Consider the following 15,534-nt stretch of genomic DNA (forward strand, 5'->3'; position numbering starts at 1 on the left):
TGCTTGACTTTGAGAGCGCTTCAGTTTTTCCAGAAATCAGTCACCTGGAATAATTTCTGGCTCATCCAGTTCCAGGTTCCTCACTTGGTGTTTTACCTGTGAGGTGATTGCTGCTGCTCTTTGTCCACCTGGGAGGCAGAAAGGAAGGGGGAGTAAGTGTACCTGCTCTGCATCCAGTTCTTCCTAAATAATTCTGCCAAATATCCTGATGACTCTCTCTTGCCTCTTGGATTTAATTATTTGGGCTTGGAGTTGCTGTGAAATGTACATGTGTTCAAGTCAGAGTTCTTTTGCATATATTTTGGGCTAAAATTTTTCTGAGTTTTGTTTCTCTGCTGGGTGGGGGGGAAGCCATCTCAAAAACCTGCCCATCACCTGAGTGCTTCTGAGGGTCGCCAAGGAGGCATCTGCTTAAAAGGTACCTCATTGTGCTCATAGCAGCAGAGGGCTACTGTTCAGGTAGGATATGGCTTTGATGGATTGCGTCCAAAGCCAAACAGTCTCTTCTTTGCATAGTGGTCCTGTGTACTAGGGTGGTAAAGAGAATAATCGTCTTCCAAAGATGTCCATGTACTAATCCGCACAACTTGAGACTATGTTAACTTACATGGCAAAAAGGACTTGGTAGGTGTCGTTAACCTAAGGATCATGATATAGAAACACTGGCTGCTCTGAAAAGCCATCTTTGCATTGTTCCTCGCCCGCTTCCTCGTCCGCTTCCTCGTCCGCCTCCGCCGCGCGCTTCCTCCGCCGCCGCGGACTCCGGCAGCTTTATCGCCAGAGTCCCTGAACTCTCGCTTTCTTTTTAAATCCCCTGCATCGGATCACCGGCGTGCCCCACCATGTCAGACGCAGCCGTAGACACCAGCTCCGAAATCACCACCAAGGACTTAAAGGAGAAGAAGGAAGTTGTGGAAGAGGCAGAAAATGGAAGAGACGCCCCTGCTAACGGGAATGCTAATGAGGAAAATGGGGAGCAAGAGGCTGACAATGAGGTAGATGAAGAAGAGGAAGAAGGTGGGGAGGAAGAGGAGGAGGAAGAAGAAGGTGATGGTGAGGAAGAGGATGGAGATGAAGATGAGGAAGCTGAGTCAGCTACGGGCAAGCGGGCAGCTGAAGATGATGAGGATGACGATGTTGATACCAAGAAGCAGAAGACCGACGAGGATGACTAGACAGCAAAAAAGGAAAAGTTAAACTAAAAAAAAAAAGGCCGCCGTGACCTATTCACCCTCCACTTCCCGTCTCAGAATCTAAACGTGGTCACCTTCGAGTAGAGAGGCCCCCCCCCGCCCCCCCACCGTGGGCAGTGCCACCCGCAGATGACACGCACTCTCCACCACCCAACCCAAACCATGAGAATTTGCAACAGGGGAGGAAAAAAGAACCAAAACTTCCAAGGCTCTGCTTTTTTCTTAAAAGTACTTTAAAAAGGAAATTTGTTTGTATTTTTTATTTACATTTTATATTTTTGTACATATTGTTAGGGTCAGACATTTTTAATGATCTCGGATGACCAAACCAGCCTTCGGAGCGTTCTCTGTCCTACTTCTGACTTTACTTGTGGTGTGACCATGTTCATTATAATCTCAAAGGAGAAAAAAAACCTTGTAAAAAAAGCAAAAACGACAACAGAAAAACAATCTTATTCCGAGCATTCCAGTAACTTTTTTGTGTATGTACTTAGCTGTACTATAAGTAGTTGGTTTGTATGAGATGGTTAAAAAGGCCAAAGATAAAAGGTTTCTTTTTTTTCCTTTTTTGTCTATGAAGTTGCTGTTTATTTTTTTTGGCCTGTTTGATGTATGTGTGAAACAATGTTGTCCAACAATAAACAGGAATTTTATTTTGCTGAGTTGTTCTAACAACAACAACAACAAAAGATATAGAAACATTATCCTAGGTTATCAAGGTGGCCCAGCATAATCACAAAGATTTTTACAAGAGAAAGGCAAGAGTTTAGAGTCAGAAAAATAGATGTGATCACAAAAGCAGATTTTTGAATGATGTACTTCGAAGATGAGGAAGGGGCCATGAGCCAAGAAATGCAGGGAGCTTTTAGAACTGGAAAAGGCAAAGAAATGATTCTCCCCTAGAGACTCTAGAAAGAACACAGCTCTGCCAACATCTTGCTTTCAGCCTAGAATATTCATTTCAGACTTCTGACTTCCAGTACTGTAAGATAATAGATTTATGTTGTCCTAAGCCAATACATTTGTGCCAATTTGTTACAGACACAATAGGAAACTAATACAGGTGGCATCTTTCTCCAGCAATAGCGATTCTCTGGGTATGGGATACATATTCCCCGTGCTATCTTTAATGAAGGGCAGTCCAAGCCAATCAACCAAAGTTCTTCAGATAAACCTTAGTTTTCTCCCTCCCTGCCAGAGGCAAAATAATGGATAGGTGCTGTGCTATCTACCCCGCCAATTGGGAGCCATGGCAGTTTGCACTTCAGTGGAAGCATGCTATTGGGTCTTGTTGGCTGCTGGAAAGGCAAAATGACTCAGGAATGCAATTAGGAGGTGAAGGATGAAATATGGTTTAGGAAAGTGGGGCAAAGATGTGAGCAAACGAAAGGCTGCTCGCCCTGATGAAACTGTCACTGGTTACTGGGTCCAAGGCACGGACAACCTTGCTAAGTTCTGTGCTCTGGCTGCTTTCCAGAATCTCTTGGCTGTGAATCTCTCAGGGAAAGAAATCTCCCAGGACTATGTCTTTAAGTTCTTAAGTCCAAATTTTACATCTGGAAGCAACCTGCTCTTTGAGATGTGCGAGTACTTGTGAAGCCCAAGTTGACTTCTATAGGCGGGGGTTGGTCCAGCCAGGACCCAGCCTCACAGGACTCAGAAGCTCCATGCTTCACTTCCTCTCTCTCTGATTCAACATGAGCTGGCTCCCCCTCCAACCTTATGGTAACTTATTTCAGGCATCCTATATCCTATGTCCACTTTGAAATTTTATCTGGGTCATCCTGGCTGACTCTGGAAGATTTCCATAACTTGAGATCTTAGAGAATAAATATTAGGGCATAGATTCTTTTCCTTCAAGAAGTCTCTGAGCTCTTTAACTAAATTGGTACTTGGTCCTCTCAAATGAGAAAATTCTGCTTCAAGGTGACTCTTCTGTCCCTGGCTGTGACTGTGAAGCAGGTGGCAGTCTCTTTATATAAAGAGAAAAATTAGACACATGTAATTTCTGGCAGTATACTCTTTGGGTAAGGCACTCTGCCACGAGTGAGTTTGAATCCCTGTTCTCTTACTTTCCGTGAATTATCCTGAATAAAGTTATGCATCATATTGTAATGTATCTTTAAAGGCAGGAGCCAAGTTTTACATATCTTTGAATTTCCCATCACTTAACACAGTTTCTGGCATATTATAAATGCTCAATACATATTAAATACTTTGAAACAATACTTTGGGGCAGAGAATGCTGATTGGCTCATAATATTCATTCTTTCTTTTTGTTTAGTAACAGAACCCTTAAAAAAGTGCTTGGATAAAAGATGGTATTTCTTAGCGCCTTTTGCAGCTATATATGGCCAGTGAGACATAAGTGTTCCGAAGCTTCTGGGAAGGCTTCATAAAAGGAGAAAGCTTGTGGCCTGTGGCCCATCCGCTCTTCCTCCTTTCTTCTGTCTGGAATATAGATGTGACGGTTGGAGCAGAACAGGAATTTTGACATCACGAGATGATTTTACTCCTAGATTTCCTTTATGTGAGAGCAATTAATGTCTGTCTTGTTTAAGTGACTTTATTTTAGGTTTCTGTGTGGAGCTAAACATTTTCCTAATTAAATCAAACAATGTTTCCCTTGATCATAGAGAAGAATAAAAAAAGGAAACATGGAGAGTGGATTCAGAGGAATCAGGAAACATTAAAAAAAATGCAATCCAAAATCTAGGGGTGGTGTAGTCCCTAAAGTCTTTCAGAGAACAAAATATCCAGTCTGTTCTGCTACCACATATGTTTTGGTAATGTGAATTAGCTCATACAAAACTGGTACATGGGAGAGTGATATTTATCTAATAACGTTGAAATTGTTTTGGTTGATATGCATGTAACTATCCCAGTATGTGCTTTCCAAGAAATCAGGGGGAAACTTTGTAAACAATAAAAAAGCAAGCCTTAGCAATATGCAAACACCTTAAGGGAAAAACTTCTACAGTGGCACCTTTCTTTATTGAAAGTAAAGGCTCGGTTAGTGATTTCAGGGACTGCTATTTCATGATATTAAGCTATCCAGTTTTGTTTGAAAACATTAGGAAGGGCCCTGAAGCAGATTTTTAACACTGATAAAATTGGTATCTTGAAAGTAAATGCCCCTACATCTCAAAAGAGCAAGCCTCTGAGTTGAAACGCTACTCAGGGTAGGCTGCTAGTGGAGATTGACTGAGCCAGTATTTTATAAATAGAGGCTTATTGTTTTTGTCGGTGTTCTTGTTATAAAATTGGGTGGTGTGGTCTGTCCGTAGCCCTATTTGTGCCATATGCCCAGTTATTTCCAGTGTATGCTTTTGTAGAATGCAAAGCTCGGTGTGAATGCACATATGGTTTTACAAAGACATAGCTGTATGTAACAAAGCAAGAAGACTAGCTTCAGAGCAAACTATAACTGGTACTCTTTTTTCACATCTTAACGTCAATTCTTTAGTCAGGGTTGGCTTTTTAACCTGCTTCCTTCCATAATTTTATTTAACATCTAGAATCAAATCTTGAAAAATGCAACATCTTAAACATTTTACCTTTCATGCTTCCTTTCTCAGAAAGTCACTAGAGGACATGCTCATCCAGAATGAGACAGTGAACAAGGGATCACAGGAATCAGGGACTCAGCGTAGGAGAGCGTGGAATAAAGACCAAGATCATGGTGAACTAAGTCGTAGGAAAATAGCTGTGTGGACAACTGAAGCACAAACTGCTCAGACTGGGCTCTGGAGAGGGAGCTTCTGGGGGCGACTAGAATTGAGGGACTATCTGATATTTAAAAAGTAATGTCTAAAGGTGTTTTTCACAGATATATTGGGAACACTGAGAAGAATTAGCTGTGAAAATATGGAGAGCTGATGGTACTTGTATTTCCCACTATGTAGAGTGGATCATGTGTCCTAGGTTGGCTCTTTGGGTTTAAGAACAGTAAAAATGGATGTCATCCTGTTACTTTTCAAACGTACTGGCCGAGCACGGTGGCTCATGCCTATAATCCCAGTCCTTTGGGAGGCCGAGGCGGATGGATCATCTGAGGTTGGGAATTCAAGACCAGCCTGGCCAACATGGTGAAACCCCGTCTCTACTAAAAATACAAAAATTCACTGGGCATGGTGTTGGGCACCTGTAATCCCATCTCCTCAGGAGGCTGAGGCATGAGAATTGCTTGAACCCGGGAGGTGAAGGAGGTTGAAGTGAGCCAAGATCCCATCACTGCACTCCAGCCTGGGGGATAGAGCGAGGCTCAGTCTCAAAATAATAATAATAATAATAATAATAATAATAATAATAACAACAACAACAACAACAACAACAAAAGTCCCAGTAAAAATCTGGTAGTTTTAATAGATTTATTTGCAGTAACCACATGGAACACCATCCTGCTTTTGTGCCAGTGGCCTCACTCCAAGGGGTTGCTCTATCTCCCTAAAGCGTGGTCAGGAAGCCCCATTGCTGTACCTCCCTCACAGGTGCAAAACACAGTAAGAGCTCTATGATTTTGATAGTGCATGTGGCTCTTCTCAAGTTATGTATCCTCTGTGCAGACCTTTGGTTTTACACAATGACAAAACACTTATTTCTCCTCATTCCTTATGTCCAACTTAGATCTTGATCCTGAAAAAATTCTCCTGCTCATTTGACACATCTTGTATGCAGATGTTAAGTTTATTGATGAGCAGGCTTCTCTTGTCAAGGTTGGGACTTCATAGGGGCAATCACTGATGGGGTTAATCCTCAGAGAGGAAACTAGAACTAAAATATGTGCAGGATGACATCGGGAAATCCCATCCATTTCCGGCCTTGTTTTATTGCCTCTAATTGAAAGCTGCCTCTCACCTCATGGTTTTGAGTTACTTCATTGTGCAATCTTTTTGAGGGTGTGAATTTCAGCAAAAATTGGGAATCCCTCGTTTATGTTAGAAATTTCACTGTCAGAGCGCTATAAATGCAAAAAATAGAACTGAGGTGACAATCTGCTGAAGGGATACCTTTGGAGCCTGGCTGAAGGTCACTTGTGGGTAGGTGAGGGAAACAGTTTCAACTTGCTTTTTGGCCTGACGGTGGGAATATTCTTTTGACATTGATAATTACAGACATCTTAAGTTCTGAATTGTTAAAGTGGTCTTTTAAAATGTTGCTCTTAGAAACAAGAAAATATGGTAATTCTAGAAGCAACTCTTTTCAGTTCCTCAGGCACTGTGGCAGGCATCAAAGACCATTTAAAGTATAGCCCCGGCCCTCAGGAAGTTCTGGTCAGAGGAAAGAATGATTGATACTGAAGAAACCATAGGGAAGAAAAGTGAAAAAAAGATCACCTCTGATTCCATATAAAATTATACAGTTACGAACTATATTAATAGCTGAAGGATAAGGCTCATATCCAAAGGTCAAATAAATTTAATTCCAAATTATCCACATACAAGAAACTAAATGAATGAAAGAAGCAACGGTAATTTTCCATATAAATACAGTTGAGAAATTATGCATTACCCTGACTGCACAAATACGACTACTATAGTTGATTCTGAACATCTGGAACACTTCTGGACATGTGTAACTTGGAACCGAGGATATGGCATTCTTTTCAAGGGTGTGTGTATTCACAATTTAGGGAAGAATCCCAAATCGAATTCCACAGTTAAAAGCAAACACAAGTTTTAACACACTGAAAGAGTACGCTGCTGTCTGGTAGAGAGAGATCAGCCAATAAATGATGGATCCCTGGGCAACTCAAATGCCAGTGTGGCACATTCTCTATGGAATGTGGAGGCATTCAGAGACTTAAATGATTTTACTCTCTTAACAGAACCCAGATGCTCTTAAATACTCCAGATATTATTATAAAGTAGCCACAAAATATTGTAGTTAGGGTTTCTATAAAAATTGTTTTGAACATTGATGTAGAAAGAGCTGTATCCTTTTCCCCAACATGACTATTTCAAACTTATGATAGTATATTCTTGTATATTATTGATCACCTCTTGATATTTTCTGTTATAAACATCCTATAAAGTATGCTAATATATTTGTTAATTTATCTCCACATAAATATTCATAATATCCTGTTGAAGAAAGTAGAAAACGGGACCTAGAAATAAAACAAATGACACAGTCAACAACTGAAACTCCTTTAAAAAAAAGGTCACAAGTCAATTCACCTTTGCTTTAATGGTTTCTGGTAGCCCCATAAAATGGTCTTATTTTGTAAAGGGGAGACTTTTCTAAACATGTAAAATTTGTTTTAATTCTTTAGGAAAGCAGAATTCAACACATCTTTGAAAGAAAATCCAAACGCTGTATTATAAATTATAAGTTAATTTAACTTATATTTACAAGTTAGGTTTAACTTATTGGTATGTCAACCAACAATATTTTTACCACCTGTAAAAGGTATGGGTCATGAATGTGATATAATCTTTACTACAAATAATTTCTTCACTATGGCAAAATATTCTATGATGGACGAACTTTAAGAAAAGCTTTATAGGCCGGGTGCAGGGGCTCACGCCTGTAATCCCAACATTTTGGGAGGCCGAGGCGGGCGGATCACGAGGTCAAAAGTTTGAGACCAGACTGACCAACATGGTGAAACTCTGTCTCTACTAAAAATACAAAAATTAGCTGGGCGTGGTGGTGCGTGCCTGTAATCTCAGCTACTCAAGAGACTGAGGCAGGAGAATCGCTTGAACCCAGGAGGCGGAGGTTGCAGTGAGCTGAGATAGCACCACTGCATTCCAGCCTGGGCAACAGAGCAAGACTCTGTCTGGAAAAAAAAAAAAAAAGGTTTGTAGAATTATAACTACCTGGAGAAATGTTTAATTTAGCAATAGAGACTATTATAATTTATGCAAAAATGTAAAAATATTCTATTTTAAAATACCCAGCTATACTAAATCTAAAGTTAAAAATCATGTTAAATAAGGAAAAATTGTTCACCTTTCAAAAGTGCCTAGGCTTTACAAAATGATTTGTTTCAATGTTCTTTTCAAATAGGCAGCACCCTTAGAAGCACATTTAGAAGATAACTAAATTGATGAAATATGATTTACATATTTCTTCTTAGGAATATATTTTCTTTCAAGTGAGATCCTCTAAAGGTACATAAATACCTTTGTTCCAGGAAAGTCAGTTGAAGAATGTTTTAAGTGGTGGTTTCACTGGTCAACAAAACATTGTTCATAATCTTCCTGATCTTCCCCTGAGAGGGGAAATGTGTTCTGGAACAAAGGCTAATATTATAAGGAGTTTAGGGCAGGCTGATTTATTTGTCATGTGGCTGAGATTTTTAAAAGGAAGAGGAAGTTCCAAAATTCAACAGAGCAAGTGATCTGCAAATGATCAACTTTTAAAAAATCATTTACTGTGAAATAAAACCTTCAGAAAGAGCAATAGAGATAATTACGATCATAGTATTATACTGATATGTCAAAAAAATTAAATTATCAGTTCTGAAAATTTAATAAAAACATATGGCAATTATTCTCATCTTTACTCCTACCCATAAGCAACATTATAAACCAAGAAGAGACCAGACCTAAGAAGTATCATTTTGAATAAAGAATGCTGTACTTTAGGCATAGCGTGGAATATTAAAGAGATTTTTTATGCAATAATATCTTTGGTAACAGTATATTTGTGGATTACTTTTACATCAGACACTGAAAGTTCTAAAGAAAGTAACATGTTCTGGAAAATAACTAAATTAGCATCCATAGTTAACCTATGATCATGGTTTGGGCCTACACTAATAATATGTTGATCTTACTATGTTTTCATAAATATTATTCGAAAATGAGTCATGTAGAGTAATATGACTACATTTTGGTCAGTTTACCTCTTTCCTCCCTTCCCCATTTTCTACCAGAAGCAAGAATCCCTCACTATGTCCAAACATACAACTTTTCTCTGAGACATTCCTTCTAGGATCCTCTATCATCCAATTCCAACTTGGATTTCTACTTTCTGGGCCTTCTACATGACTGTCATCCAAGGCCCTCCCTTCAACAACATTCTGTAACTTTGTTTGCCTCTTTCTTATGCTCCAGTGTTGTGGGAACCCTGTCACCTCTGCAGGGGCCTTTGAAAACAGTATGCTGAGAATAGATAGGGCTCAAGGACAGTATCTCCAACTGAACTTTTAATGAACTCCCGTAGGCACCAAGAAGGCGGGTAGATAAGAAAGAATATAGAAACAAGGTACTGAGTAGAAGGTTACATGTGGGAAAAGAAAGTTTGTTTTGCATTGCATTCTTTCTGCTGACGTGAGGTTTAAGGAGTATAAATAAAGTGAGGCGGAGGCTCTGAGTGCGGCCGCCATGTTCTCTGTGTGTCTTTGTCTTTGTGTGTGTTCTTTCATTCTCCACCACCCCCGGTGCGGCCCCCAACACACCTCCTTTTCCTTTTTGTTGTTGTAATCTTTGTTTTTGGAACAAGTACAGCTTTAATTTCTTAACAAAGGGAGCATGAGAGGTAAACTTTATTCCTTATTTGGATTAAATGTCTTTATTCTATCACACTTGAATGACATATTTGGCTACATTTAGACTTCTAGGTTAGAAATAACTTTCTCTTATAATTCAGAAGGCATTGCTCCACTATCCACTAGCTTCAAGCATTTCTGTTGAGAAGCCCAATGCCATTAAGATTTCCTGTCATGGGTATGTACCTGTTTCTTCTATGTGGAAACTTTTAGGGTTCTCTCTTTTCTCTCATATTCTAAAATATCACAATGATGTGTTATTGTGTGAGTCTTTCGTATAGTTAATTGTTCTGGGCAATTAGTGCATCCTATTAACCTGGAGATACCTATTGTCCAGCTCTGGTACTATTTGTGCATGAGTTTGATAATTTGTTCCTTTCCATATGCTCTTGCAGGTACTTCTAGTATTTGGACACTGAACTTCCTGGATCAATCCATTATCTTATTTTTTCTCTTATACTTATTATCTTTTTAGTTCTCATTTCTGGAAGACTTATTTGACTTTATCTCCCACACCTTCTATAAATTTTTTTCTTTTAATCATAAGAGAGCTGGAGTATATAACTTTTTAAAATTTTCATCATAATACTTTTTCATTTCAAACATCTTTTTTAAACATAACATTGTGAATGTTCCTTTAAAATATTATTCTGTTCCTCTTTTATGAATTAAATATCTTCTTTATCTTTCTGAAAAAGATTCATAATAGATTTTTAACCATCTGTGTCATCGGTTCTTCCTTTTTTTGTTTCTTTTATCTTCTGCCTTTCATGCTAGAGGCTTTTTCAAATTTTGGGGAATCTTGGTGTATCTGCTCACTTTTAAGAGGGGATAAAAAGATGACTCAGGGCAAGGATGGGACTTCATTACAGGGGGATGAGGCGAATTGTCAGTATCTTTAAGTCCTTTTTCTTGAGTTGCTCAGTTTTTCTAGAGAGACATCTTTCAATCTTCTGCCTGAGCAGGGGCAAGGGATGGTTGTAAACCTGACCACTAGTGTCCTTGAAGCCAACGGGCAGATGAAAAAGAAATGGTCAGGGCTTTCATCGTTCAATATACAGATTTTCACATCCTTTTCTTTCTTTCACGAGGGAGTAATTCTTCATTCTTCTGCAGACATAGGTGATCAGCAGTTCAAGATTATTCTGTCAAGGTGTAGACAGGGCTGGTTTTTTTGGAGGCTCTAGGAGAGAATCCGTTGCTTATCTTTTCCAACTTCTAGAGCTTACTGATGTCCTTTGACTCACGGTCACATCATTTCAATCTCTGCTTTCTTCTTTATATCTAATTCTACCAACTTTGGACCTTCAATCTTTCCCTCTTATAAGGACTCTCATGATTGCATCAGGCCTACCTTGATAATCCAGGACTATTTTCTCATGTAAAAATGCTTAATTTAATCACATCTGCAAAGTTTCTTTTACTATATAAGGTAGCATATTTACAGTTTTGTCGATTAGGATGTGGACATCTTTGGAGGGGGCACCATTCAGCCTAGCACAACTGATAACTCACAGGCCATTCCAAATTTAATAAATCCCAAGACAATCTTCTAATTTTCCCATCTCCAAAATCTGCTCATCTTAGCGAACCCCATCTCAGCAAATGTGCCAACATCCATGTATTTCCTCATCCCAGAATCCTGGTACTCATTTTACACATGTCCCTGTAATTAATCCACATACCACCAACCACAAGTTCTTCCTGATCCTTTATCCTAATCTTTTTACAATTTTCGATTTTTTCCATCTTCAATGTAATTGTCACATCAGGACAACTGCTGCAGTCTCCTAGTACAACTCCCCACATCTCAGACTTATTACCACATCCAATTCGTCCTCCAAGCAGTAACCAGAGTAATCGTTTCAAATGCAAATCTAATCACGTTACTCTTTTCAGTAGTTCTAATCCTAATCACATGCTCAGTCTTTCTGGTGACAAGCCTCCATCCTGAAGCTTTTTAAGGCCCCTCTTCCTCACTCCCCTGACACGAACTACCTCATCAGCATAACAAAGGCATTCCTATCACTAAGGATATTCCAAGTGTTTTTGAATCTCTGTACCAGGAACCAGAGACAAAGACTTTATATATATATATATTATTTATTTATTTATTTATTATACCACACACTGTCCTATGGTTTTTGACAAATGCATAATGTTATATATCAATCATTATAGTATCATACAGAATAGCTTCACTACCATACAAATGCCCTGTGCTTCACCTACTCACTCATCTGCATCTCCCCCAAACCCTTGGCAACCATTTATCTTTTTACTGTCTCTATAATTTTGCTTTTTCCAGAATGTCACAATGTTGGAGCCATACCATATGTAGTCTTTTTAGACTGGCTTATTCACTTAGAAAAATGCATTTATCAACCTCCTTTTTTTTTCTAATTTAGAAATGAGGTCTCACTATGCTGTCCAGGCTGGAGTGGAGTGTCTATTCATAGACTGCAGCCTTGAACTCTGAGGTTCAAGTGACCCTCCTGCCTCAGCCTTTCTAGTAGCGGGGACTACAGGTAAGTCCCACTGTGCCTGACTTTCCCATGTCTTAAGACTTGATAGCTCACTTTTTATTGTTGAATGATATTCAATTTCATGGATGTACCACAGTTTGTTTCTCCATTAACCTATTGAAAGACATCGTGTTTGTTTCCAATTTTTGGCAGTTATGAATAAAGCCTCCTTAAATATTCATGTGTAGCTTTTGTGTGGACATAAATTTTCAACCAATATGAGTAAATACCCAGGAACATGATTCATGGTTCATATGGCAAGACTATGTTTAGCTTTGTAAGAAACTTCTGAATTGTCTCAAGGTGGCTGAACCATTCTGCATTCCCACCAGCAATGAGAGTTTGTCACTCTAGTTGGCATTTGGTATTGTCAATATTTTGGATTTTAGCCATTCTAATAGGCGTATAGTGGTATCTCATTGATGTTTTAATTTGCAGTTCCCTAATGTTATGTGATGTTGAACTTCTTTTTACATACTTACTTGCCATATCCATCTTCTTTGGTGAAATGTCTGTTCAGATCTTTTGTCCAATTTTTAATTGGCTTGTTTTATTATTGTTGAGGTTTAACTGTTGTTTGTGCATTTGGAATATACTTTTTTTTTTTTTTTTACATAAAATAGAGATGGGTTCCCACTATGTTGCCCAGGCTGGCCTCAAACTCCTGGGATCAACTGATCCTCCCACCTCAGCCTCCCAAGCAGCTGAGACTGCATGTGTCTGCCACCATATCTACTAATTTTATTTTTTGTTTAGAGATAGGGTCTGGTTTCAAACTCCTAGGCATAGGCTGCTTTCAAACTCCTAGGCTCAAGCAACCCTCCCACCTAAGCCTTCCAAAGTGCTGGGATTACAGGTGTGAGCCACTACACCTGGCCCAAATTCTTTATCAGATATGTTTTTTACAAATATTTCCTCCTAGTCTGTAGCTTGTCTTCTCATTCTCTTGACATTGTCTTTTACAAAGCAAAAGTTCTTCATTTTAGTAAAGCCCATCTTATCAACCTTTTCTTCCATTGAGCATTTGTTGTTTCATCTGAAATCTTGCCAAATCTGAGGTCACCTATATTTTCTCCTATGTTATCTTCTGGAAGTTTTATAATTCAGCTTTTAAATTTAAGTCCATGATCCATTTTTAGTTACCTTTTGTGAAGGGTGTTAAGTCTATGTCTATATTCAATTTTTTTTTTTTTTTACATGTGGAAGCCCAGTTGTTCCAGCACCATTTATTGAGAAGGCTGCCCTTAGCTACTTTGCCAAAGATCTGTTAAATGTATCTGTTTGGGTCAAGTTCTGTGCTTTGTATTCTGTTCCATTGATCTATTTGTCTATTTTTTTGTTAATACCACACTCTCTTGATTACTATAGCTTTATAGTAAATTTCGAAGTTGAGTACTTCTATGGACTGAATGTTTGTGTCCCCCCAAAATTTATATGTTGAGGCCTAATCTCCAATGTGATGGTATTTAGACCCAAGGTTTTTGAGAGATAATTAGCTCATGAGAGTTGAGCCCTCGTAATGAAATTAATGCCCTAATAAGAACAGATAGGAGAGAATTTGCTTTATCTGTCTCATTTTCTGCCATGTGGGGATACAATGGGAAGACTGCCATCTGCACACCCAAAAGTGAGCCTTCACCAGATTTCCAGATCTGCCAGCAACTTGATTTTGGGCTTCTCAGACTTCAGAGATGTGAGAAACAAATTTCTGTTTAAGCCACGCAATCTATGGTAATTTGTTCCAACAGCCTGAACTAAGGTACTGTTAGGCCTCTGACTTTGTTCCTCTCCTTTGGTATTGGTTTGGCTCTTCTGGGTCTTTCATTTTTCCATATAAACTTTAGAATCAGTTAATAATCACTAAATAACTTGCTGGGATTTTGATTGAGATTGTATCAGATCTATAGATTAAGTCGGACAGAACTGACAGTTAAATATCAAGTACTCCTATCCATGAAAATGGAATATCCTTAGATTTATTTAGATCTCCTTTGAACTTTGTAGTTTTTTTCATTGGAACTTTTATTAGAACCTTGTAGTTTTTCTTGTATAAACCTTTTACATATTTTGTTAGATTTACACCTAAGTATTTCATTTTATTTTGGTGCTAATGTCAGTGGTTATCGTGTTTTTAATTTCAAATACCAATTGTTTATTGCTGGTATGTAAGAAAACAACAGACCATGTATGCAGGTCGACTATTCCTAATACAGAAATCCAAAATATGAACTACTCCAAAATATGAAACTTTTTGAGTGCTGACATGAGGACCAAGGGAAATGCTCACTGGAGCATTTTGGGTTTTGGAGTAGGGATGGTAAACTCATAAGTATATAATGCAAATATTACAAAAGCAAAAAAAAAAATAAAAATCAAAAATTGGAAACATTTCTGGTCCCAAGCATTTTGGCTTAGAATGAGTCTGTTTTAAAGTTGTTCATGCAAACTTGCTTTAATTGCTTTTCATTTTGTCTATTTTTTTAGAGGAGTGTCAATTTTTTCCAGATTTTCTATGTTAGAAATCATCTCATCTGAAAGCAAAAAGTTGTGTATCTTCCTTCCCAATCTACCTTGTAATTATTTTTAAATGTCCATTTCATCAGCCTAACTATAACCTTACTGACGGCAAAGTTTTCATCTTTAGGTGTCACCTCTTTTACACTCAGATTTTTATTAGTTTTGCCACATATTAAATTATTGTGGCACTAATTTAGCTAGAAATAAACAGCTTGTAAATGCTATTTTGTCAAAGACTCTACAGTATTCCATGGTAACTATGCTTACTCTTGGGTAAACTGTGCCTCAGTTTCTTTGTAATGGGATGTTGTATTTATTTTATAGACTGATGTGAAGACCAAATAAGACTATACATTAAGTTCGTAGAGCTATGGCTGGCACAAAATCAGCCCTCAATAAATGATCGTTGTTTTTGTACTGGGAAGCAATTACTTTTGCGCACCACCACAAGTAACTCTCAGCAGCGAAGGAATATTAGCTCAGGCGGACATCGTAATACGCCCCCCCGCCACCCCAACATCCAAATTTCAAACAGAAAAATAAAGCAGGAGTTGCGAAGGGGTCGTGAGAAGAACGTTTCTGAGCCTATAGTGGGCAGGTACAGCAAGCGGAGCGTGTTACTAGGGCAGCAGTGGTGGAAGTCGAAGGCATCCCAAGAGGGAGCATAGGCTCCAGAGACCTCTGAATTGGAGGCGACGAGACCAAGAGACCGTGAGCTGCGATACACACTGTAGTGAGTGGGTGGCACGGGGCCCGCGGGCACTAACTGCCGAAGAGCGGAGAAGACTGGGCGCATAAC

At 38.8% G+C, this 15,534-nt stretch overlaps 1 protein-coding gene across 1 annotated transcript; it reads left to right on the forward strand.

Moving 5' to 3' along the window:
- Positions 1-665: 665 nt before the first annotated feature.
- LOC101004570 (prothymosin alpha) lies at positions 666-1,868 on the forward strand. The gene has a single exon (XM_031669571.1). The coding sequence runs from the start codon at positions 843-845 to the stop codon at positions 1,173-1,175; it is 333 nt and encodes a 110-aa protein (XP_031525431.1). The 5' UTR covers positions 666-842; the 3' UTR covers positions 1,176-1,868.
- Positions 1,869-15,534: the final 13,666 nt, after the last annotated feature.

Source organism: Papio anubis, chromosome 8, assembly GCF_008728515.1.
Source record: "Papio anubis isolate 15944 chromosome 8, Panubis1.0, whole genome shotgun sequence".
Taxonomy (NCBI): Eukaryota; Metazoa; Chordata; class Mammalia; order Primates; family Cercopithecidae; genus Papio; species Papio anubis.

Excerpts from the sequence above, each read along its gene's own strand:
- LOC101004570 (XM_031669571.1), top strand. The coding sequence starts at position 843 with ATGTCAGACGCAGCCGTAGACACCAGCTCCGAAATCACCACCAAGGAC.